Source organism: Amblyomma mixtum, chromosome 3, assembly GCF_055824585.1.
Source record: "Amblyomma mixtum isolate Tamu chromosome 3, ASM5582458v1, whole genome shotgun sequence".
NCBI lineage: Eukaryota > Metazoa > Arthropoda > Arachnida > Ixodida > Ixodidae > Amblyomma > Amblyomma mixtum.
Genome location: NC_143014.1, coordinates 25,519,232 through 25,537,301, shown reverse-complemented (window position 1 = coordinate 25,537,301; position 18,070 = coordinate 25,519,232). Strand labels below are relative to the sequence as shown.

Here is an 18,070-nt window from a genome sequence, read left to right as displayed (position 1 = left end):
AGTCACGAAATCAATTAGAAAAAGAGAAGTATGTACGCAAAATCCGGAAATAGTATATTAAAAGACAGGAATGACCTTATAGGTTGCGTAAAGCAGGCCAGTATGTGCTAAGTGTTCATGATTCCCGATGTATCGTATAATTCTTTTCTGGATTGTAAAGATTTTTTGTTTATTTCTATTGGTTGTGGTGCTCCAGACAAGGTTACAATAATTGATATGTGAAGCAAATAAGGCATGGTATATTTGGAGCTTAACGCCTGTTGGAAGGAAAGTGCGGCAACGCGAGACCCCTCTAGCTACTGCGGAGATTTTTTTGCATATATTAGCAACATGCAAGTCCCAGCTTAATGTGCTGCTAAATGTAACTCCAAGTATTTTAAGTGATTATACGATATTAATGTTCTGTGCTTCATAGGTTATGACATGAAGAGATTTAAACGTCTTATTTTTCGCTCTGAATACCATTATTTTAGTTTTGATGGGGTTTATTTTCAGTCCATTGGATTGTGACCAGGAGGATAAATTATTAAGAAAGTCTTCCCATTGCCTAATTAAAATGTCTACATCCGGACCAGCCGTAAGTATAGAACAGTCGTCAGCGTATATGACAAATTTTGATGATTCACTAATGAGGACAATGTCATTAAATAAAATTTTAAACAAGAGGGGTCCTAAGAGGCTTCCTTGAGGTACACCCTTACTAACTGGCAGAAAACTTGATTGGTGTTTTCCCATACATACCATTTGTGTTCTGTTCATTAAGTACGACTTCATTAGTTCAAGAGGTGTTCCGCGAATTCCATACCGGGACAGTTTTGTCATGAGGATGTTGTGGTTAAGACAATCAAATGCTTTTTTGAAATCTACAAAGAGGCCAAGTGCAAAGTAATTTTTCTCAATATTCACCATCAGCCTGACTACACCCACTGCAGGGCAAAGGCCACTCCAATGTCTCTCCAATTAACCCTGTCCTTTGTCAGTTGCCGCCACTGTATCCCCGCAAACTTCTTAATCTCATCCGCCCACCTAACTTTCTGCCGTCCCCTGCTACGTTTGCTTTCTCTTGGAATCCACTCCGTTACCCTTAAGGTCCAGCGGTTATCTTGCCTTCTTATTACATGCCCTGGCCAAGCCCATTTCTTCCTCTTGATTTGGACTAAGATGTCATTAACCCGCGTTTGTTCCCTCAACCACTCCGCCCGCTTTCGATCTCTTAACGTTACACCTATCATTTTCCTTTCCATAGCTCGCTGCGTTGTTCTTAACTTAAGCTGAACCCTCTTTGTTAGCCTCCACGTTTCTGCCCCATAGGTGAGTACCGGTAGGATACAGCTGTTGTATACTTTTCTCTTCAGGGATATTGGTAAGCTACCATTCATGATCTGAGAGAACCTGCCATATGCGCTCCACCCCATTCTATTCTTCTAGTTATTTCCCTCTCATGATCCGGATCTGCGGTCACTACCTGCTCTAAGTAGACATATTCTCTTACTACTTCCAGCACCTCGCTACCAATGGCGAACTGCTGTTCCCTTGCTAGGCTGTTGAACATTACTTTGGTTTTCTGCATGTTAATTCTTAGCCCCACCGTTCTGCTCTGCCTGCCTAACTGTTTGATCATGCTTTGCAGTTCTTGTCCTGAGTGGCTTAGCAAGACAATGTCATCAGCGAATCGCAAATTACTCAGGTATTCTCCATTAACTCTTATCCCCAACTGTTCCCATTCCAGACCCCGGAATACCTCCTGTAAGCAGGCAGTGAAGAGCATTGGCGATATCGTGTCTCCCTGCCTGACACCTTTTCGTATTGGAATTTTATGGCTGACTTTATGGAGAACTATAGTAGCTGTGCAATCGTTATAAATATCTTCCAATATTTTCACATAGCACTCTTCTACACCCTGATTCCGCAATGCCTGCATGACAGCTGAGGTTTCCACTGAGTCAAATGCTTTCTCGTAGTCAATGAAGGCTATATATAGGGGTTGGTTATATTCTGCGCATTTCTCTATCACCTGATTGATAGTGTAAATGTGATCTATTGTCGAGTATCCTTTACGAAAGCCTGCCTGATCATTTGGTTGACTAAAGCCCAAGGTTGTCCTGACTCTATTAGCGATTACCTTAGTAAATACCTTACAGGCAACGGACAATAAGCTGATTGTCTGTAATTCTTCAAGTCCTTGACGTCTCCTTTCTTATGAATTAAGATAATGTTAGCGTTCTTCCAAGCTTCTGGTACTCTCGAGGTCACAAGGCATTGCGTATACAGGGTGGCTAGTTTTTGTAGCACAATCTCGCCTCCGTCCTTCAACAAATCTGCTGTTACCTGATCCTCACCAGCTGCTTTCCCTCTTTGCATTGCTCCTAAGGCTTTCTTTACTTCCTCCTTCGTTACTGGCAGGATGTCCTATTGCTGTGCTCGACTGCCTCCCCCAGTAACTTGATGATTAGATTCGCTACTGTATAGATTTTTGTAGAACTCTTCGGATAATTCAACTATCTTATCCATGTTGCTGATGACATTGCCCTGTTTGTCTTTTAGCGCATACATCTGGTTTTTACCTATGCCCAGTTTTCTCCTCACTGATTTTAGGCTACCTCCGTTCCTTAGAGCATGCTCGATTTTCTCCATGTTAAACTTTCTTATGTCGGCTACCTTGCGCTTATTTATTAACTTAGATAGCTCTGCTAGTTCTATCCTGTCTGTGGAGTTAGACGTCCTCATGCTTTGACGTTTCTTAATCAGATCTTTAGTCTCCTGAGATAGCTTGCTGCTATCCTATCGAACAAACCTACCACCTACTTCTGCGGCGCACTCTGTAACGATAGCTGTAAGATTATCATTCATTCTTTCAACACTACGGTCGTCTTCTTCAGTTAAAGCGGAAAATCTGTTTTGGAGCGACATTCTGAATTCCTCTACCTTCCCTCTTAATACTAACTCGTTAATAGCCTCTCTCTTCACCGGTTTCCTCCGTTCCCTCTTCAAATCTAAGCTAACACGAGACCTTACCATTCTGTGGTCGCTACAACGGACCTTACCGAGGACCTCCACATCCTCTACGTTGCCAGGGTGTGCACAAAGTATGAAGTCTATTTCATTTTTAGTCTCACCATTGGGGCTCTTCCACGTCCACTTCCTGTTTGCTCGTTTGCGGAAGAAGGTATTCAAAATCCGTAAATTATTTCTATCTGCGAACTCTACTAATAACTCTCCCCTACTGTTCCTAGAACCTATGCCATAGTCACCTACCGCCTTGTCTCCAGCCTGCTTTTTACCTACCTTTGCATTAAAGTCGTCCATCAGTACAGTGTACTGTGATTTTACTTTGGTCATTGCCGATTCCACATCCTGATAGAAGCTTTCAACTATCTGGTCATCATGCCTTGATGTAGGCGCGTAGGCCTGCACCACCTTCAGCTTGTACCTCTTATTAAGCCTAATTACGATAGCTGCCACTCTCTCGTTAATACTGTAAAACTCCTCGATGTTGCCAGCTATATCCTGATTAATGAGGAATCCCACACCTAGTTCTCGCCTATATTCTAATCCACGATAGCACAGTACATGCCCGCCCTTTAGTACTGTATACGCCTCATCTGTCCTCCTAACCTCACTAAGCCCTATGACATCCCATTTAATACCGGCTAATTTCTCCAATAGAACTGCTAAGCTAGCCTCACTTGATAAGGTTCTTGCGTTAAACGTTGCCAGGTTCAGTTTCCAATGGCGGCCTGTCCGGAGCCAGAGATTCTTAGCATTCTCCGCTGCGTCACAGATCTGACCGCCGCCTTGGTCAGTTGCTCCGCAGCCACTGGGGACTGAGGGCCGAGGGTTATTTGGTTTGTTCATAGAAGGTTATGGCCATGTACTACACCAGGGTGGCCAAATCCTGTTCTGGTGAGGAAGTGCGTTGTCGGTTCTGTTCACCGAAATCAGGCCGCACTCCAAGCCTGGGTATGCAATTCCATCGACACGCGGAGTTTTTTTTTAATCCGGTGGAGAATTGCGTGGCACCGGTATTCGAACCCCGGTCCTCTTGCAGGCGAGGCGGATTCTCTACCTCTACGCCATCGCTGCTCCTTCTCAATATTATCCAGAACAAATTCCTTAATTGTCAGTAGCGCAGTTTGGGTAGATCTCCCGGCTCTAAAGCCATGTAATTCGTTGTAGAAAATATTTCGGGCTGTAAAATACTTTAAAAGACGAGCGAACATAATTTTTCTGCTCCTTTCGAAAAAACTGAAATAATACTTATTTGTCTGTAATTAGTTGGGGTGTTTCTGTCACCACCTTTGTATATGATAGAAACTCTGGGTCGTTTCATTTCACCGGGAAAAATTCCAGTTTTAAGAATTAAACTAAAAATATGCACAAGCACCAGCAGAAGGAAATCTAAAACATATTTTATGGGCTTGATTTGTAAGTTGTCGCAGTTTAAAGCAGCAGAATATTTAGCTGACTGAATGCTATGTACACTTCCGTTAAGTCAGTTGGATCGAGGAAAAAGCTGTCAATTGTGTTGAAGGCTATGTCCTGTTTCTGTGTTGCGGGGTGTATCGTACGACCTATACTGACGAAGTGTTGGTTAAAGTAATCAGCGAGCGACTGGTCAGTATATTCCTGCCCGTCAACAACGATGCTGTCAGAATGGGAGTGTGAACCACTTCGGCCCAACACTTTCTTTATGACATTCCAGGCAATGTTCCGGTGTTTGCTTGAAACATTAGAGAACAGCTTTTGATAATAAGCGAACGTAGCCCGCCTTAGGTCGGCATTAAGTTTATTTATGAACTTCTTGAAATTTTGAAGTGATTCTGCAGTGAGCGTGCGCAAAAAAGGGCGGTATAGACTGTTTTTATGCTTTATCATCCGCATGTGATATCTCGCCAGCCACGGTTTCTTTATTTTCTTCGATGGCTTACCAGCTTTAAAGGGAAAGTGCTTTGCTTATATATGTGCAAACGTTTTGATAAAAACCGAATACGCCTCTGCCGCGTTTGTTTTCTCGAGTACAAAAGACCAGTCACAAGCATTTATCTCACTTCTAAATGATTCTATTGCATCGGGTGTTATGCACTGAAAAGAGAACACTTCCGCAGATAAATCTTTTTTTGGTTTTTGTGTGTTTGGAATAAAAAATCTCTGCCTCTCCCGTAACCGAGAGTAGAGTAAGCATGACATGTTTACGGGCATAACACATTGGTTGTAGATGGTACTAATGAAAATCTTGAAATGGGTCTAGTGTTCAACACACCACACCACACATACTGTGCACTGGTCCATATGGACGCAATCGTTTCCTGTGTGTGTCTGGGGAATCTCCTCCGCTCTGCCTCGTCAGCTGTATCCGGTTTCTGTTTGCCTTTCAACTTTGTAATCGTTGTTTTCATTCCTCGGTTATTTGTACCACTTTGCCTATGTGACACTGGTGACGTCACCACTGGATTATGTCACACATAATTGATGACGAAGTAATGACAAATTAGTAATTAGTGACTAATTACTGATTAATGACTAAATACTAATTACCTGCCAATTAATGACTCTTAAGCTTCGCCTTTAGGAGAGGAACGCGACTGTGTGTTGTAGCGCTATCAGGCAGTCCACAGAACGCCACCACCCGTTCGGCGCGATGCCTTGCCCTTTGAACGCGACGCTTTTTGAGGAAAGGAAATTACGCAGTAATTCTCTGTCATCTCGGTGGACACCCGAACCGCACCGTACAGGAAGGGAGGAACGCCACCACCCGTTCGGCGCGATAAGCAGCTGTGACGGTGGCGGCATTGAAATCCAGGACGATGCAGAAGCGTACGGGGACACGACGAGACGCGGGCCTGGCAAGAATGTATATGCAGCGCGTTCGAATACTCCGCGAGCGTGTATACATCTGCCTGCCAGAGGGGGAAAGGGCATGAAGGCCCTGCGCACGGTGGAAAAGCGTGAGTGAAGGAGCGCAGCGCCATCCTTGTGGAGCACGCGAAAGCAGTTTTTCAGCCGAAAGCCCTTCTCGCCCTGGAGCTCCCCTCTTTCTCTAAGCGGCCTTCTCTCAAAGCCCCTAACAGATCACGTATGACAACGAAGTGTATTGTGGCATTTATGTGCTTTTTGCACGCGTTATTAGGAATCGGAAATTATAATTCCGTGCATTATGAAATCCACAGCTCGACTGATATCTTGATAAACATTGAGAAGACACTGGCAGCAGTTATTTTTTGTGACTCGTTTGGAGAGCAACCGGCGCTTGTATGCCGGTCCCGTAGGAGGGCTTAGAGAGTCTCGTTGAATCTCGATAAGTCTCGTACGGTGCCCGGATGTTCTCGTTTCAGAGCCCGGATGAGTGGAATTCAGTGCCCTGATGAGTAGATTTCAGTGCCCGGATGATGGCTCTCGGTCTCGGCGTGACGTCACCACACTGCCGACAACGGGCGCTAAAAGCATTTCATGCTTAAAACATGAATACAGGGCAATGATCACTCACATCGGACGCGACTGCGCCGGCATACTGAACAGTCGTTTCGATATTCGTGATAATTAAATCTAGTGCAGACGCGGTTGATAATGCGATACGAATGGCCGTAGAAATTATGTTCTTGAAACCAGTTGAAGACAGCCTAGTAATAAAGTCGAAAGCTGTGCTACTCTCTACTAGCATATCCATGTTAAAGTCTCCAGAACATAGAAGTCGTAATTGCATTGCTGAGACATATTCCAAAAACTCTTCAAAGAAGTTCAGGAAGTGCAGTATATTGCCGCTGGGTGGGCGGTACACTAATAAGGTTGATGCCATCAGTAATATTTTAAGCCAGTTCCATTTCAAATTCAGTACCATAATGTTCACTGAAACTTGGTATTACGAAGGATGTAGCACATATAACTTTGACGGATACAAGGGCTACAAGGGATACAAGGGTGGGCCGTGGTTCTCTGATCACTCCGTATTTCGCGGATTTCCGAACGAAGGTCGCGTTCAGACGCTTTGCGTGACAATTTTAGTTCTTGGCGGAGCTCATCCTTGAGCTTTTGAAAATCTGCCCTTATTTCTTCTTTAAGTTTAACCAAGTTCTTATCCATTTCAGCGTGACCCGCGCAACCAAGCAACACACACACACAACAAAAATGATTTTGGAAGGCAAATCCCGCACTTGGCAGCAGCGACAAGACAACAGCCGACTAAAAATGCACACAACCTGCGCATCACACATGTCCTTTCCAAAAACGCCTTGCATGCTGGTTTGTGTGAGCAACGGCGAATGTGGTCAGCTAGGTGACCTCCGCCAGTTAACGAATGAGCTTTCGGCGATGCTCTAGCAAGCGTTCGTTAATGCAGCGTCCCATCTGTCCGATGTACCGTCTGCCACAGGCGAGGGGGATGCTGCACACCACACCAATTTCACATTCAACAAGAGGTTTGGTGGGCTTAATTTTGCACATAGGCCTCTTTCTGATATCGTTCACCTGGCGGCACATGCGTCCCAGCTTTTCCAGGGGCTGAAAATACAACACGCACGCCACACCTTCTTGAGGCGGTGTGAGACCTGATGCCAGTAAGGCACAATGACAGGTCGCCGTTTGGAACGTGCGTTTTCGCCTGGCCTGCACCGCCCACCAGATTTCACCTCGCGAATCTGGCTTTCCACCACAGATGCCACAATTTGTCTTGGGTAATGAGCCTTATCCAATCGCCTTAGTTGGGCATGGACGCTGTCACGCACTGATGCTCGCACGACTTGGCAAGAGTGGACCGGACGCAATTTTTTGCTATAGCTCTTTTCACGAGCTTGGAATGGGCCGATTCGTAGTTAAGAATTTGTTTCTTCGACCGTGGCTTATACTGCCAGCACACACGCTTTTCTTCATATGCAAGGCACACATCAAAGAACTGGATGCGACCTTCCTGCGGTAATTCGGGAGTGAACTTTATTCCGAATGCGTTACTAGAAAAAAATTCCAGAATGTTGTTCACATCGATACCTATATCCTGAGCATCAGTCACATTCACTACCACGAGATAGTCGTCAACAAACCTAAACACTTCTTGCACGTTGGCGTTGTAAATATCCCTCAATATCCAATATCCCTCAAGAGAAAAGTATACAGCAGCTGTATCTTACCGGCACTCACCTATGGGGCAGAAATGTGGAGACTAACAAAGAGGGTTCAGCTTATGTTAAGGACAACGCAGCGTGCTACGGAAAGAAAAATGATAGGTGTAACGTGAAGAGATCGGAAGCGGGCGGAGTGAGTGAGGGAACAAACACGGGATGACATCCTAGTCGAAATCGAGAGAAAGAAGTAGGCTTGGGCAGGGCATGCAATGCGAAGACAAGATAACTGCTGGTCCTTATGGGTAACGGAGTGGATTCCAAGAGAAGGCAAGCGTAGCAGGGGGCGGCAGAAAGTTAGGTGGGCGGATGAGATAAGAAGTTTGCGGGAATACGGCGGCCGCAACTGGCTAAGGACAGGGTTAATTGGAGATACATGGGAGAGCCCTTTGCCCTGCAGTGGGCGTAGTCCGGCTGATGATGATGTTATAAAGGGATGCCTGAATACGCTTGTCAATAGTAGATAAAAAATATATCACTTAAAAGTGGCGCTATGCAGGAGCCTATGTACACTCCTTTTTGGATGAAATGGCGCTCCTTAAAGGTGACAAAGGTGGATGAGAGATAAAGCTCTAAAATGTTGTCGGTAGATAACCCTGTCTTGTTCTGAAAGGCCACCGGCCCAGCATCTTCAGTGAAATTCCTTAGTGCGCGGAAAAGCTCAGGATGAGGTATAGAACAGAACAAATCTTCAACGTCAATAGAAAATGCGAACATCCTTGTGATATTTTCGAAGGTGGAAGTCAGACTCCGACCATCCCGACGCACACACAACCTGTTTATTCAAACATACAATCATATATAACAAAGAACGGAAGAGCCCCCTGGGGAATTAAAAATTGAAAATGAAACTGAATACTACATACTCTGCCCCTCCCCCCTTATTTTTAGTGATTAGTGGTTAGTAAGTATTAGTAAGGAAACCCCAAGGCGCGCACACTGTACTATTTAGACATACATGTATTTACAGACTATGTACATAACGTCAGACCGGCAACTAATAGGTCTGATAGTCTTGGAGCCAGGCCGGTGGCCGGCGCTCTCGGGTTGAACGTCGCACTGTTGACGATGGCGACGGGCTCGTAGACTGCTGCTGCGTCCTGTGGGAAGGCGGCTGCAGCACGGCAGGCTGCGGCACATAAAGAGACCGAGGCTGCGGCGTGAAAGGCTGCGGCACACCAGGAGACCGAGGCTGCGGCGTGGCAGGCTGCGGTACACCAGGAGACCACGGCTGCGGTGTGGCACTAAACTGGCCTGATTCACAGGTGCCCCTCTCTGGAACCCTGGAAAGCTTGGAGGCATTCCACGTACGGCCGTCTCCAAGTCTGAAAGAGGCTGGTCCCCCCCTCTCGGTCACTTTAGTTGGTGAAAAGAATGCGCAGTCTCCCTTGAAACGAACGGACGGTTTCTTGATGCGAACAGTCTCCTACGGCTACCTTCGTCTTCTTGGAAGCTCTCCTTTTGTCCGTGTAGTGCTTGCTGCTCTGTTGTTGACGCCAGACCCTTCGACGGAGTCTAGCCAACTCCTTGGCTGGGTCTTCCGCAAATACTGGTGCTGAGAAACCCACGACATCCAGCCTGGTTCGGGGCATTCTACCATGCAGTAGAACTGCTGGGGCGACCCCTGGGGTGGCCTGCGGTGTACATCGGTAAATAGCAAGGTATTCTGTGACTGCTTGCCGGAATGGCCGTCTTTAAAGGCGTGCGACTTGAATGAAGTTTTTCAATGTGCGATTGAACCGCTCTATTTGCCCATTCGCTTGTGGATAGTATACCGAAGAATGTGAAAGACGGATGCCTCGGTTTTGCAGGAAGGTGATGAATTCACGCGAAGTGAACTGAGGTCCATTGTGACAAACGATCTCTTCTGGATAGCCTTCACGGGCAAAAACACTCGTTAAAAAGTCTTTCACTGTGCTCGTGGGCACTTCGCTGCAAAAATGTACCTCCGGCCATTTAGAATAGTAGTCAACAAGCGTTACAGCAAATCTGCTGTTGTAAGCTGCATGCACCAAATGACCAACAATGTCTAAGCCAAGCTTCTGCCACGGTCGCTCAGGCCATTCAACAGGTTGCAACGGTGTTGGTGATGTGTTGGCGGACTTATCTGCCTCCAGGCAGATGTGGCAGTTTTTTTTTATTGCCGTTTCCACTTGCTTATCCACTCGTGGCCAACAGAACTGCTCACGCAGTCGCGCCTTCGTGCGCGTGATACCCGGATGCGTCTGATGATCTGAGCCGTGAGGGAGGACGGAACCACGAGGCGCTCAGGTCATCAAGTTTTCAACGCGAGCCGCCCGCGCTCCTCGTTAAATTCTGCTGAAAGGGCTTCTGCCACCTGTGCATTTATTTTTTTGCGAAAGATGCGAGGATGGTTTGCGACGCTGCCGCAATGAAATTGCCTCGACCGAAGCAGAAAGCTCCTTTAGCTCTTCAGCCGCCTGCTCAAACTGAAGTGCAATTCGAACTGAATCCTGGAATGACAGTGTGGAACCCTCGAGCAGTAACCGCTCACGTACGCGATTGGAAGCTACGCCGCCAACGAATTGAATCCGCAGAGCCTCATCTTGCGAAGCAAACGAACAGTGTGACGCTAGCTCCCGTAGAGCGGCAACAAAGTCATGGACGGACTCGCCTGTGTTTTGGCTGCGGCGGTGAAAACGATGATGACCGACGATAACCTTGCACGACGTCGAAAACTGGCGCCGGAATGCGGCGAGTGCAGAGTCGTATTCGTCAGCAGCGGCCACGACAGACTTGTCATCGGCTGCGAGTGCTGTGGTGCTGCGGGACTTGGCGCTGCCGGTGCTGCGGCGCTGGTCCCTGCATGTAGCGTCTCATTAACACTCTGGCCCTCCGCCCCCAAACAATCAAAAGAACAGCCTTGCGTTGCTCCCGGTTGAATCCGGCTGCTCCGGATGCCAGCAAGTACACGTTAAACATCTGCTCCCACTGCTCCCATGGCAATGACGGACGGCCGGGCGTCGGAAGGAAGTTGCGGTTAAAGTGTAGTTGTAAGAATTCCCCGGCTCAGCCACCATTGAAACCAATGTATTGGATGACCGCTTAAAACATAGTGGCTCATGAAATGCCTACCGCTTAATGCGTACTTGCCGTCGCGGTTTGGCTGGCGCCATGCTATTACGCGGAACGTTTTCCGCCTTTCCGAAGAGCATTGTCCACTTGCAGACCGCTGGCGATTCAACATTGCGACCATTTCGGCCATGTTCCGACGAGCGCCGAAGCGCGGACGAGTCCGGAGATGTCCTTGTCAATGGGGAGCCCGAGAAGCGTCGGCCGCTTCTGCGTTCTTGCGCGCGAATGCATCGTCGCCAGCCCTATCGCAGTAACCATCACCGGTACCCCCCACTCTACCCATCTCATGTGATCTCGCTACACCTCGATCAAACCTTGCAGTGCGCGTGACGTGTTGTGGATGTATTGCGGGTAGGCAATGCGCGTCTTTGTTCTCTGTGCGCGCGCGAACGGTGGGCACCATGCCGAAGCCTACGCGACCCAAGTATCCCGTGCTAACAGTTAAGGAGAAGTTCGACATTATTCGGTCAATTGAAAATGGAACTACGAAGAGTGCACTAGCGCGTGCGTGGGGCTTGCCCTTAACAACGGTCTGCGGCATTTGGAATGCTTGGGAGAAGTTGAAAAGCGGGGTCCTATCGAATATGCAGAGGTGCCGCTTGAGGGGATCAGCTTTTCCGGAAGTGGAAGAAGCTTTAGTGCTGTGTTTGAAAAAATCAAGGTCAGAAAACCTGCCTGTCACCGGACCTCTCCTCGCCGAAAAAGCGGAAGCGTTTGCGGCCCAGCTCAGCTGCAAAAACGTTTCGTGCAGTAACGGTTGGTTGGCCGGTTTTAAAGCACGCTACAGCATAAGTTCGAGGGTGTTGTGCGGAGAGGCAGCACACGCGGACAAAGAGGGTGCCAATGAATGGCAAAATGGGTTACTTCAACAAGAGCTGACCAGCTACGCCGCAGAAGACGTTTTCAACTTGGACGTGTCGGCGCTTTTTTACCGACTTCTGCCCAACTAGGACGCTGGCGTTCAAGGCGGAAAACTGCACCGGTGGCAAGCTTGCAAAAGAAAGAGTATCAGTTGCTTTTGCGGTCAATATGACAGGGAGCCAGAAGCTGCCACTCCTCGTCATTGGAAGGTACGCCAATCCAAGGTGCTTCAAAGGCGGTCGATTGCCCTCCGACATTATTTACAGGAGCAACCAGAAAGCGTGGATGACTGCCAAGCTTTTTGAAGAGTACAACCGGCTTTTGGATCGGCGTTTCATGGCAGAAAAAGAAAAATCCTGCTCGTACTTGACAACGCGTCCTGCCATTCGGAGTTAACAAACTTGGGCGCAATCAAGCTCGTCTTCTTGCCACCCAACACCACGGCACTTGCACAGCCTCTCGACCAAGGCATCATTCGTTCGGCCAAGCACCACTAGAGGAAGAACCTCCTACGCAGAATGCTCCTGGCGATGGAAAGCGGGAAGATGTACCTAATTGATCTGGTAGGTGCGGTGCACCTCCTAGCGTTCTCGTGGCAGGAGGTTGATTCTGTGACAATACAGAATTGCTTCGCGCAGGCGAAATTCAGAGTAAGCGCAAGTGATTCGGAAGTCTGCGATCCCGCCGATGACTGCGACACCCTACTAATGGAGGTGTTGGAACGACAGGGTGGTGCGGAGACTGTGAACTTCGAAATGTTCTGCGAGGTCGACAGCGAGGTTGCGACCACTCCAGGCTGGTCGGACAGCGAGATTGTCGCCGCAGTTGCACCACCCCAAGGCGGTGAGGAAGACGCTGAGGATGAGGACAGCGGCGACGAATTGCCAACAGAAGATTTTAGCCCCACTGTAGCGGAAGCTTCACAAGCATTGGCGGTAATGAGGGCGTTCGCCGAGAAGAGGGGCCTCATGGAAAAGCTTGCCCCCAGTCTCGCCAATTTTGAGACTGCTGTTGTCGCCGCACGGCCGCCACGGCGGCAACTGAAGATGACCGACTTCTGGTCGGCGGCAGAAGAATAAAGTGCACGTACGTACGTACGTGTATTTCTTGGATATTTACTGTGCCTGAATTTCTCCTCTTTTGAGGCGTGAATAATGACAAATTTTTATTAGTTGGTTAAGGTGTACTACCAGATAGTGCGTACTATTCCCGCTTTCCCGCCAACTACGTATTGACGGGGTTTTACTGTACCTGTTTGTGGAATAAACTTCAGTTGAAGTCCGGCGTTCGCCCTGTCTCCTCTACCTTCGTCCGTGTCTTTTTTAGCCGCTGGAATGTCTCTCAAGTGCACGCAATTATGTCACGCTCAAAAGAACGGGAAGTCAATAAAACCAGCAGAGAGTCGATATTTTTAGTTAAGCTTCTGATATTGCAGTGTTGTATCTTCAGATTCTTTTGCCGCTGAAAAATCCGCGTTTAAGCGCGTTACACTACACATTTCAGAAGATGGTTTACGTACAGCGATACCATGAAATCAAACGATCAATTTCAAGTCTTCCTGAGGAGTGACTTTATAACCAACGATGTTTCAGTTGTCCTAACCTGAATTTTTTATAAGGAAGGCAAAGAAAGCTTCCACTCCTTTTCCTTTCTTTTCTGAATGGTTGTTTTGAGCAAAATTTTCAGTTTCGGACATAAATACTCACTAATGTAAATAGGATTGTCCTCCTAGAATGGCAGGCTAGCCGTACAAAGTTTATTTATTTATTTATTTATTTATTTATTTATTTATTTATTTCATAAATACTGCCGACTGCCCTTTGGCGGTCAAGGCAGGAGTGCACAAAGAAAAAAAAAGAACAAATTACAAAGTAGTAACAACCAAATAACAGCAACAAAGGGCGATTACAGTACGAGAACAAAATTCAATAAGACCAACGGGAAGCAAAAAAGTACAGGCAAATCATCCGACGTCAAACAGACTAAGTGAACAGAATAAAAACAAGGAAATCGAAATACACTGTGTACTAGACGCGCTACTGCGATACATGAGCCGAAACAGCAGACAAAAAAGATTCTGAAGATACCAGGTTGGTGATATCGCTTGGCAGTCGGTTCCATTCGGAAATGGTGCGTGGAAAGAAGGAACAAGAATATGCTTTTGTTCGGCATCGTGGCATCAAGATAGTCCGTTCGTGTTTGTTACGGGTGGGGCGTGTTGTGTTGTATTGCATGTAACTCTGAAAATTCAGTTTTGTTTTATTATGTATGATATTGAACAACATTTTTAGTTGGTGCTGCTTTCGACGGGATTCAAGCGTGGGAAGCCCAGATCTGTTGAGCAAATCAGATACCGAGACCTGCCGACCATAAGCGTGGTAAACAAACCGGAGTGCTTTCCTCTGGACGCCTTCAAGAATTTTTATATCCGTTTTTGTGGGCGGATCCCATACAGCGTCGGCGTATTCGAGCACTGGACGCACAAGTGATGTGTATGCTGTCAGTTTAGGTTTGCTCGTGCAATGCTTTAGGCGGTGCTTTAAAAACCGAAGTTTTTTGGACGCTGCTGAGACAATGGACTGGATGTGTACGCTCCAGTTCAGGTTGGATGTCATGGTTACCCCAAGATATTTCACCTGAGTCACTGAATTGATCGGAAGGCCATTGATTTTGTATGTACATTGGAGCGGTTGTTTCTTTCGTGTTACTGTCATTTTTCCACATTTTGAACTGTTTATACCCATTTGCCAAGTACAACACCAGCTGGAAACTGCTGTTAAGTAGTCGGTTAGGAGTGCCTGGTCTTCGACTGATGTGATACTATGGTATATAACACAGTCGTCGGCGAAGAACCGACAGCGTATGCGTGAGTTGAAGGACAGGTCGTTCAAATAAATAAGGAAGAGAAGCGGCCCAAGGACTGAGCCCTGGGGAACTCCTGAAAGTACTGGCGCTTTTGTGGAATTAGATTCAGATATCTGAACAAACTGATGCCGCTGTGTAAGGTAGGAATCTAACCATTGTACTACTTGCCGATTATTTAACCACCACCTTATTTTTAACAAAAGATTGCCATGCGATACCCGGTCAAACGCTTTTTCGAAGTCAATGAAAATTAAATCTACCTGTCCATTATTGTCTAGCGACATCATAATTTCATTTGTAATATGAGTAAGCTGCGTCACGGTCGACAAGCCTTGCCGAAACCCATGCTGGCTTTCAATAAAAAAACCGCTTCCCTCTAGGAATGAACTTATGTGCTTGAAAATAAAATGTTCTAATACCTTACTGGACGTACATAACAAAGAAATTGGCCTGTAATTCTTCACGCAAAGCTTGTCTCCTGATTTGTGAATGGGTACCACCTTTGCTGTTTTCCAATCGTTTGGAATTTCTCCTGTCCTGAGACTTTCAGTAAAAATAATGAAAAGGTATTTAGCGCACCACTCAGCATATCTGTACAGAAAAGCGTTAGGGATATCGTCTGGTCCAGAGGATTTTTTTTGTGTTCAACTCCAATAGAGCCGAAACAATACCCTCCTCGTTAATAATTAGGTCTGGCAGATTGAAATGGCTAGTTCGAGATTCGGAGACTGAGTTGCTGTTACTCAGGAATACAGAAGAAAAGTGCTCATTGAAGGCAGTCGCTAAGCAGAGGGAGTCGGTAACAACTGTGTTGTTAAGGAGAAGTTTGTTAACCGGGTCTTTTCTGGTGACAGATGCCTCCAGAACTTTTGGGGGTCAGTTTTTAGAAAATTGTGCATCTTGACATTAAAAAAGTGGTACCGTGAAGATTTTATTTTTGAACGCAGTTCAGCCCGAAGAGCCGGCAAAGCACCACCAACTTTATTGCTTGACCTTGATAAGCGCTTCACGCGCCGTTTTAACTGTGTGATCTCGCGTGTTATCCAGGGACACGCCATTTTCAGCTTCTTATGTTTAAGCGGCACGTACTTGTTGATACATTGATGAACCGTACTTTTGAATTCTAACCACAAGTCGTTCACACTTGTACGCCCATCAGTGTATTTTTTGGCAAAGGATTCATACGTAAGTTCAAGCTGATCTAGAACGCTTTCATCCTGAGCATTGTTGAAGTCGCGAAACACTTTTCCTGCCTGATGAACAATTACTGGTCGCAGCAATTCGCTTTTAAAGAGCACCGCTTCATGGTCTGATATTCCGGGAATGACATCTGTCGAAAAGCCCAATTGACTAACAGGGTCCGATATAAATACTAGGTCAAGAAGAGAACTGGTATTTTCTGTAATGCGCGTAGGTTTCTGAACAACCTGGTTTAAGTTATAGTCGAAAGCAATGCTGAGCAAAGCATCCGAGTTAGCACACAAAGTTTGATCGCACAGAGAATCCCAGTTGATGTTTGGCAAGTTAAAATCGCCGCATACGATAACATGGCTATAGCGCTTTGTATGTTCATTTAAAAAGTCGTGCAAGTTGTCCAGTACAGAAGTATCAGCATTCGGTGGTCGATAAATAACACCTATTAAAAGACTAAGCTGAAGAAGACGGAGAACAACCCAAACCATTTCAGTGTTGGTGTGATGCGGTATCAGCGTATAGTCAATGCCTTTCTTTATCAGAATAGCGACACCGCCCCCTCTTGAAGTGCGGTCGCGACGAACGATTTCGTATTGATCGGATGTGATAACTGCATCATTCGGAATTGCATCATGAAGCCATGTTTCTGTCAGAACAGCAGCGTCAGGATCGTGTGTGAAGAGGAGGCTTTCAAGTTCGTCGAATTTATTTACTATGCTTCTAGCATTAATGTTAAGCACGGAAAAGGAATTCAAGGATGTCTGTGTTCTTAGTGCTCCTGAGCTCTGTGTGTTACTTTGTGCGGACACGAGTTTGGAAACAGACCATCACTTTGGAGCGCAGGGAACTCTTTCATTGCGGGCGTCGTCCCATCGATACAGTTTGCCGTTTATTTTAATTTTGTCAAACTTGAGCATGACCTTCTCTTCTTTCAACCTTTGCTCTTTCGCACTTTCCCAGAGCTTCTTTCGTATTGACTGAACGCGAGGGGAGAAGTCCTCGGATATACTATAGCCTGAGTTTTTCAGATTTCTACAGCTTTTCAGAATTCTCTCTTTGACCCTCCCGTCAACTAGCTTAAAGATAACTGGTCTGCATTTGTCCTCAGCTGGCTTCCCTATTCTGTGGATACGCTCAATAGCCACATCCGAAATTTTCAACCGGTCCAGAAGAACATCCTTGCAGACCATGTTCTCAAGGTCTTGGGGCGTTTCATCCTCGGTTTCCTTAACGCCAAACACAATTAGGTTGTTCCGCCTGCTTCTATTCTCTAGGTCGTCTACTTTCATAAGTAGACTGTCGACAGTTTTTTCCAGTGTTTCTACTTTAGAGGTGTAGTCAGTAACTGTTGAGGAACTATCGTCTAGCTTCTTTTCGATAGCAGACAGTCTCGTGTTAGTAGAGCTTGTATTTTGTTTCAGCTGTTTAAGATCTTCCATTATTGTTTGCAGCATTTCCTGTGTCGAAGGACCTGGGTTTGGTTCTACGTCACCACACATAGCAAGCACGTCAACAAAACAATGATACATTGCTGTAAGGAGGGTAACTAACGGCCGTGGGCACGGCAGAAGCAGTAGGCACACATTGTCACTGCGGTAAGAGTAAACAGGCTGTTTGTCTCTTACCTGGACAAAAAACAGGAACGGATTTGTTAGCCGCATGGTTCCAACGCCTCCGCCGTGCCCACTGGTCGCGAACCGGGCAGAAGCTTCTCTTTTATGTGCTGTGACTGGTGACGTAGTCGATGATGGCGTGCGATGCGCATGCAGTAGTGGTGTCCAGTTGCGCAGTCCTATCAGTTTGGTCTTCGCGATGCATTCCGATGAAGAAATCACGCCTTTTTGCGAGTTGAAGCAGGTTGTCGCAGACTTCGCATGATGCAAAGCAGACGAAAACGTTGGATTTCGTCTTATCTTCTCCCCGCCTTATCCAACTTGCAAATCTGG

The 18,070-nt window shown here is 46.5% G+C and overlaps 1 protein-coding gene and 1 pseudogene across 1 annotated transcript; one reads left to right on the top strand and one right to left on the bottom strand.

The window, feature by feature from the left end:
* LOC149349450 (uncharacterized) overlaps positions 1-18,070 on the top strand; it is a 508,176-nt pseudogene that overhangs the window by 257,427 nt on the left and 232,679 nt on the right.
* On the bottom strand, positions 16,422-17,785 carry LOC149349453 (uncharacterized). Its single transcript, XM_089581165.1, has one exon. It carries the CDS (start codon positions 17,783-17,785, stop codon positions 16,952-16,954), a length of 834 nt encoding a protein of 277 aa, XP_089437291.1. The 3' UTR covers positions 16,422-16,951.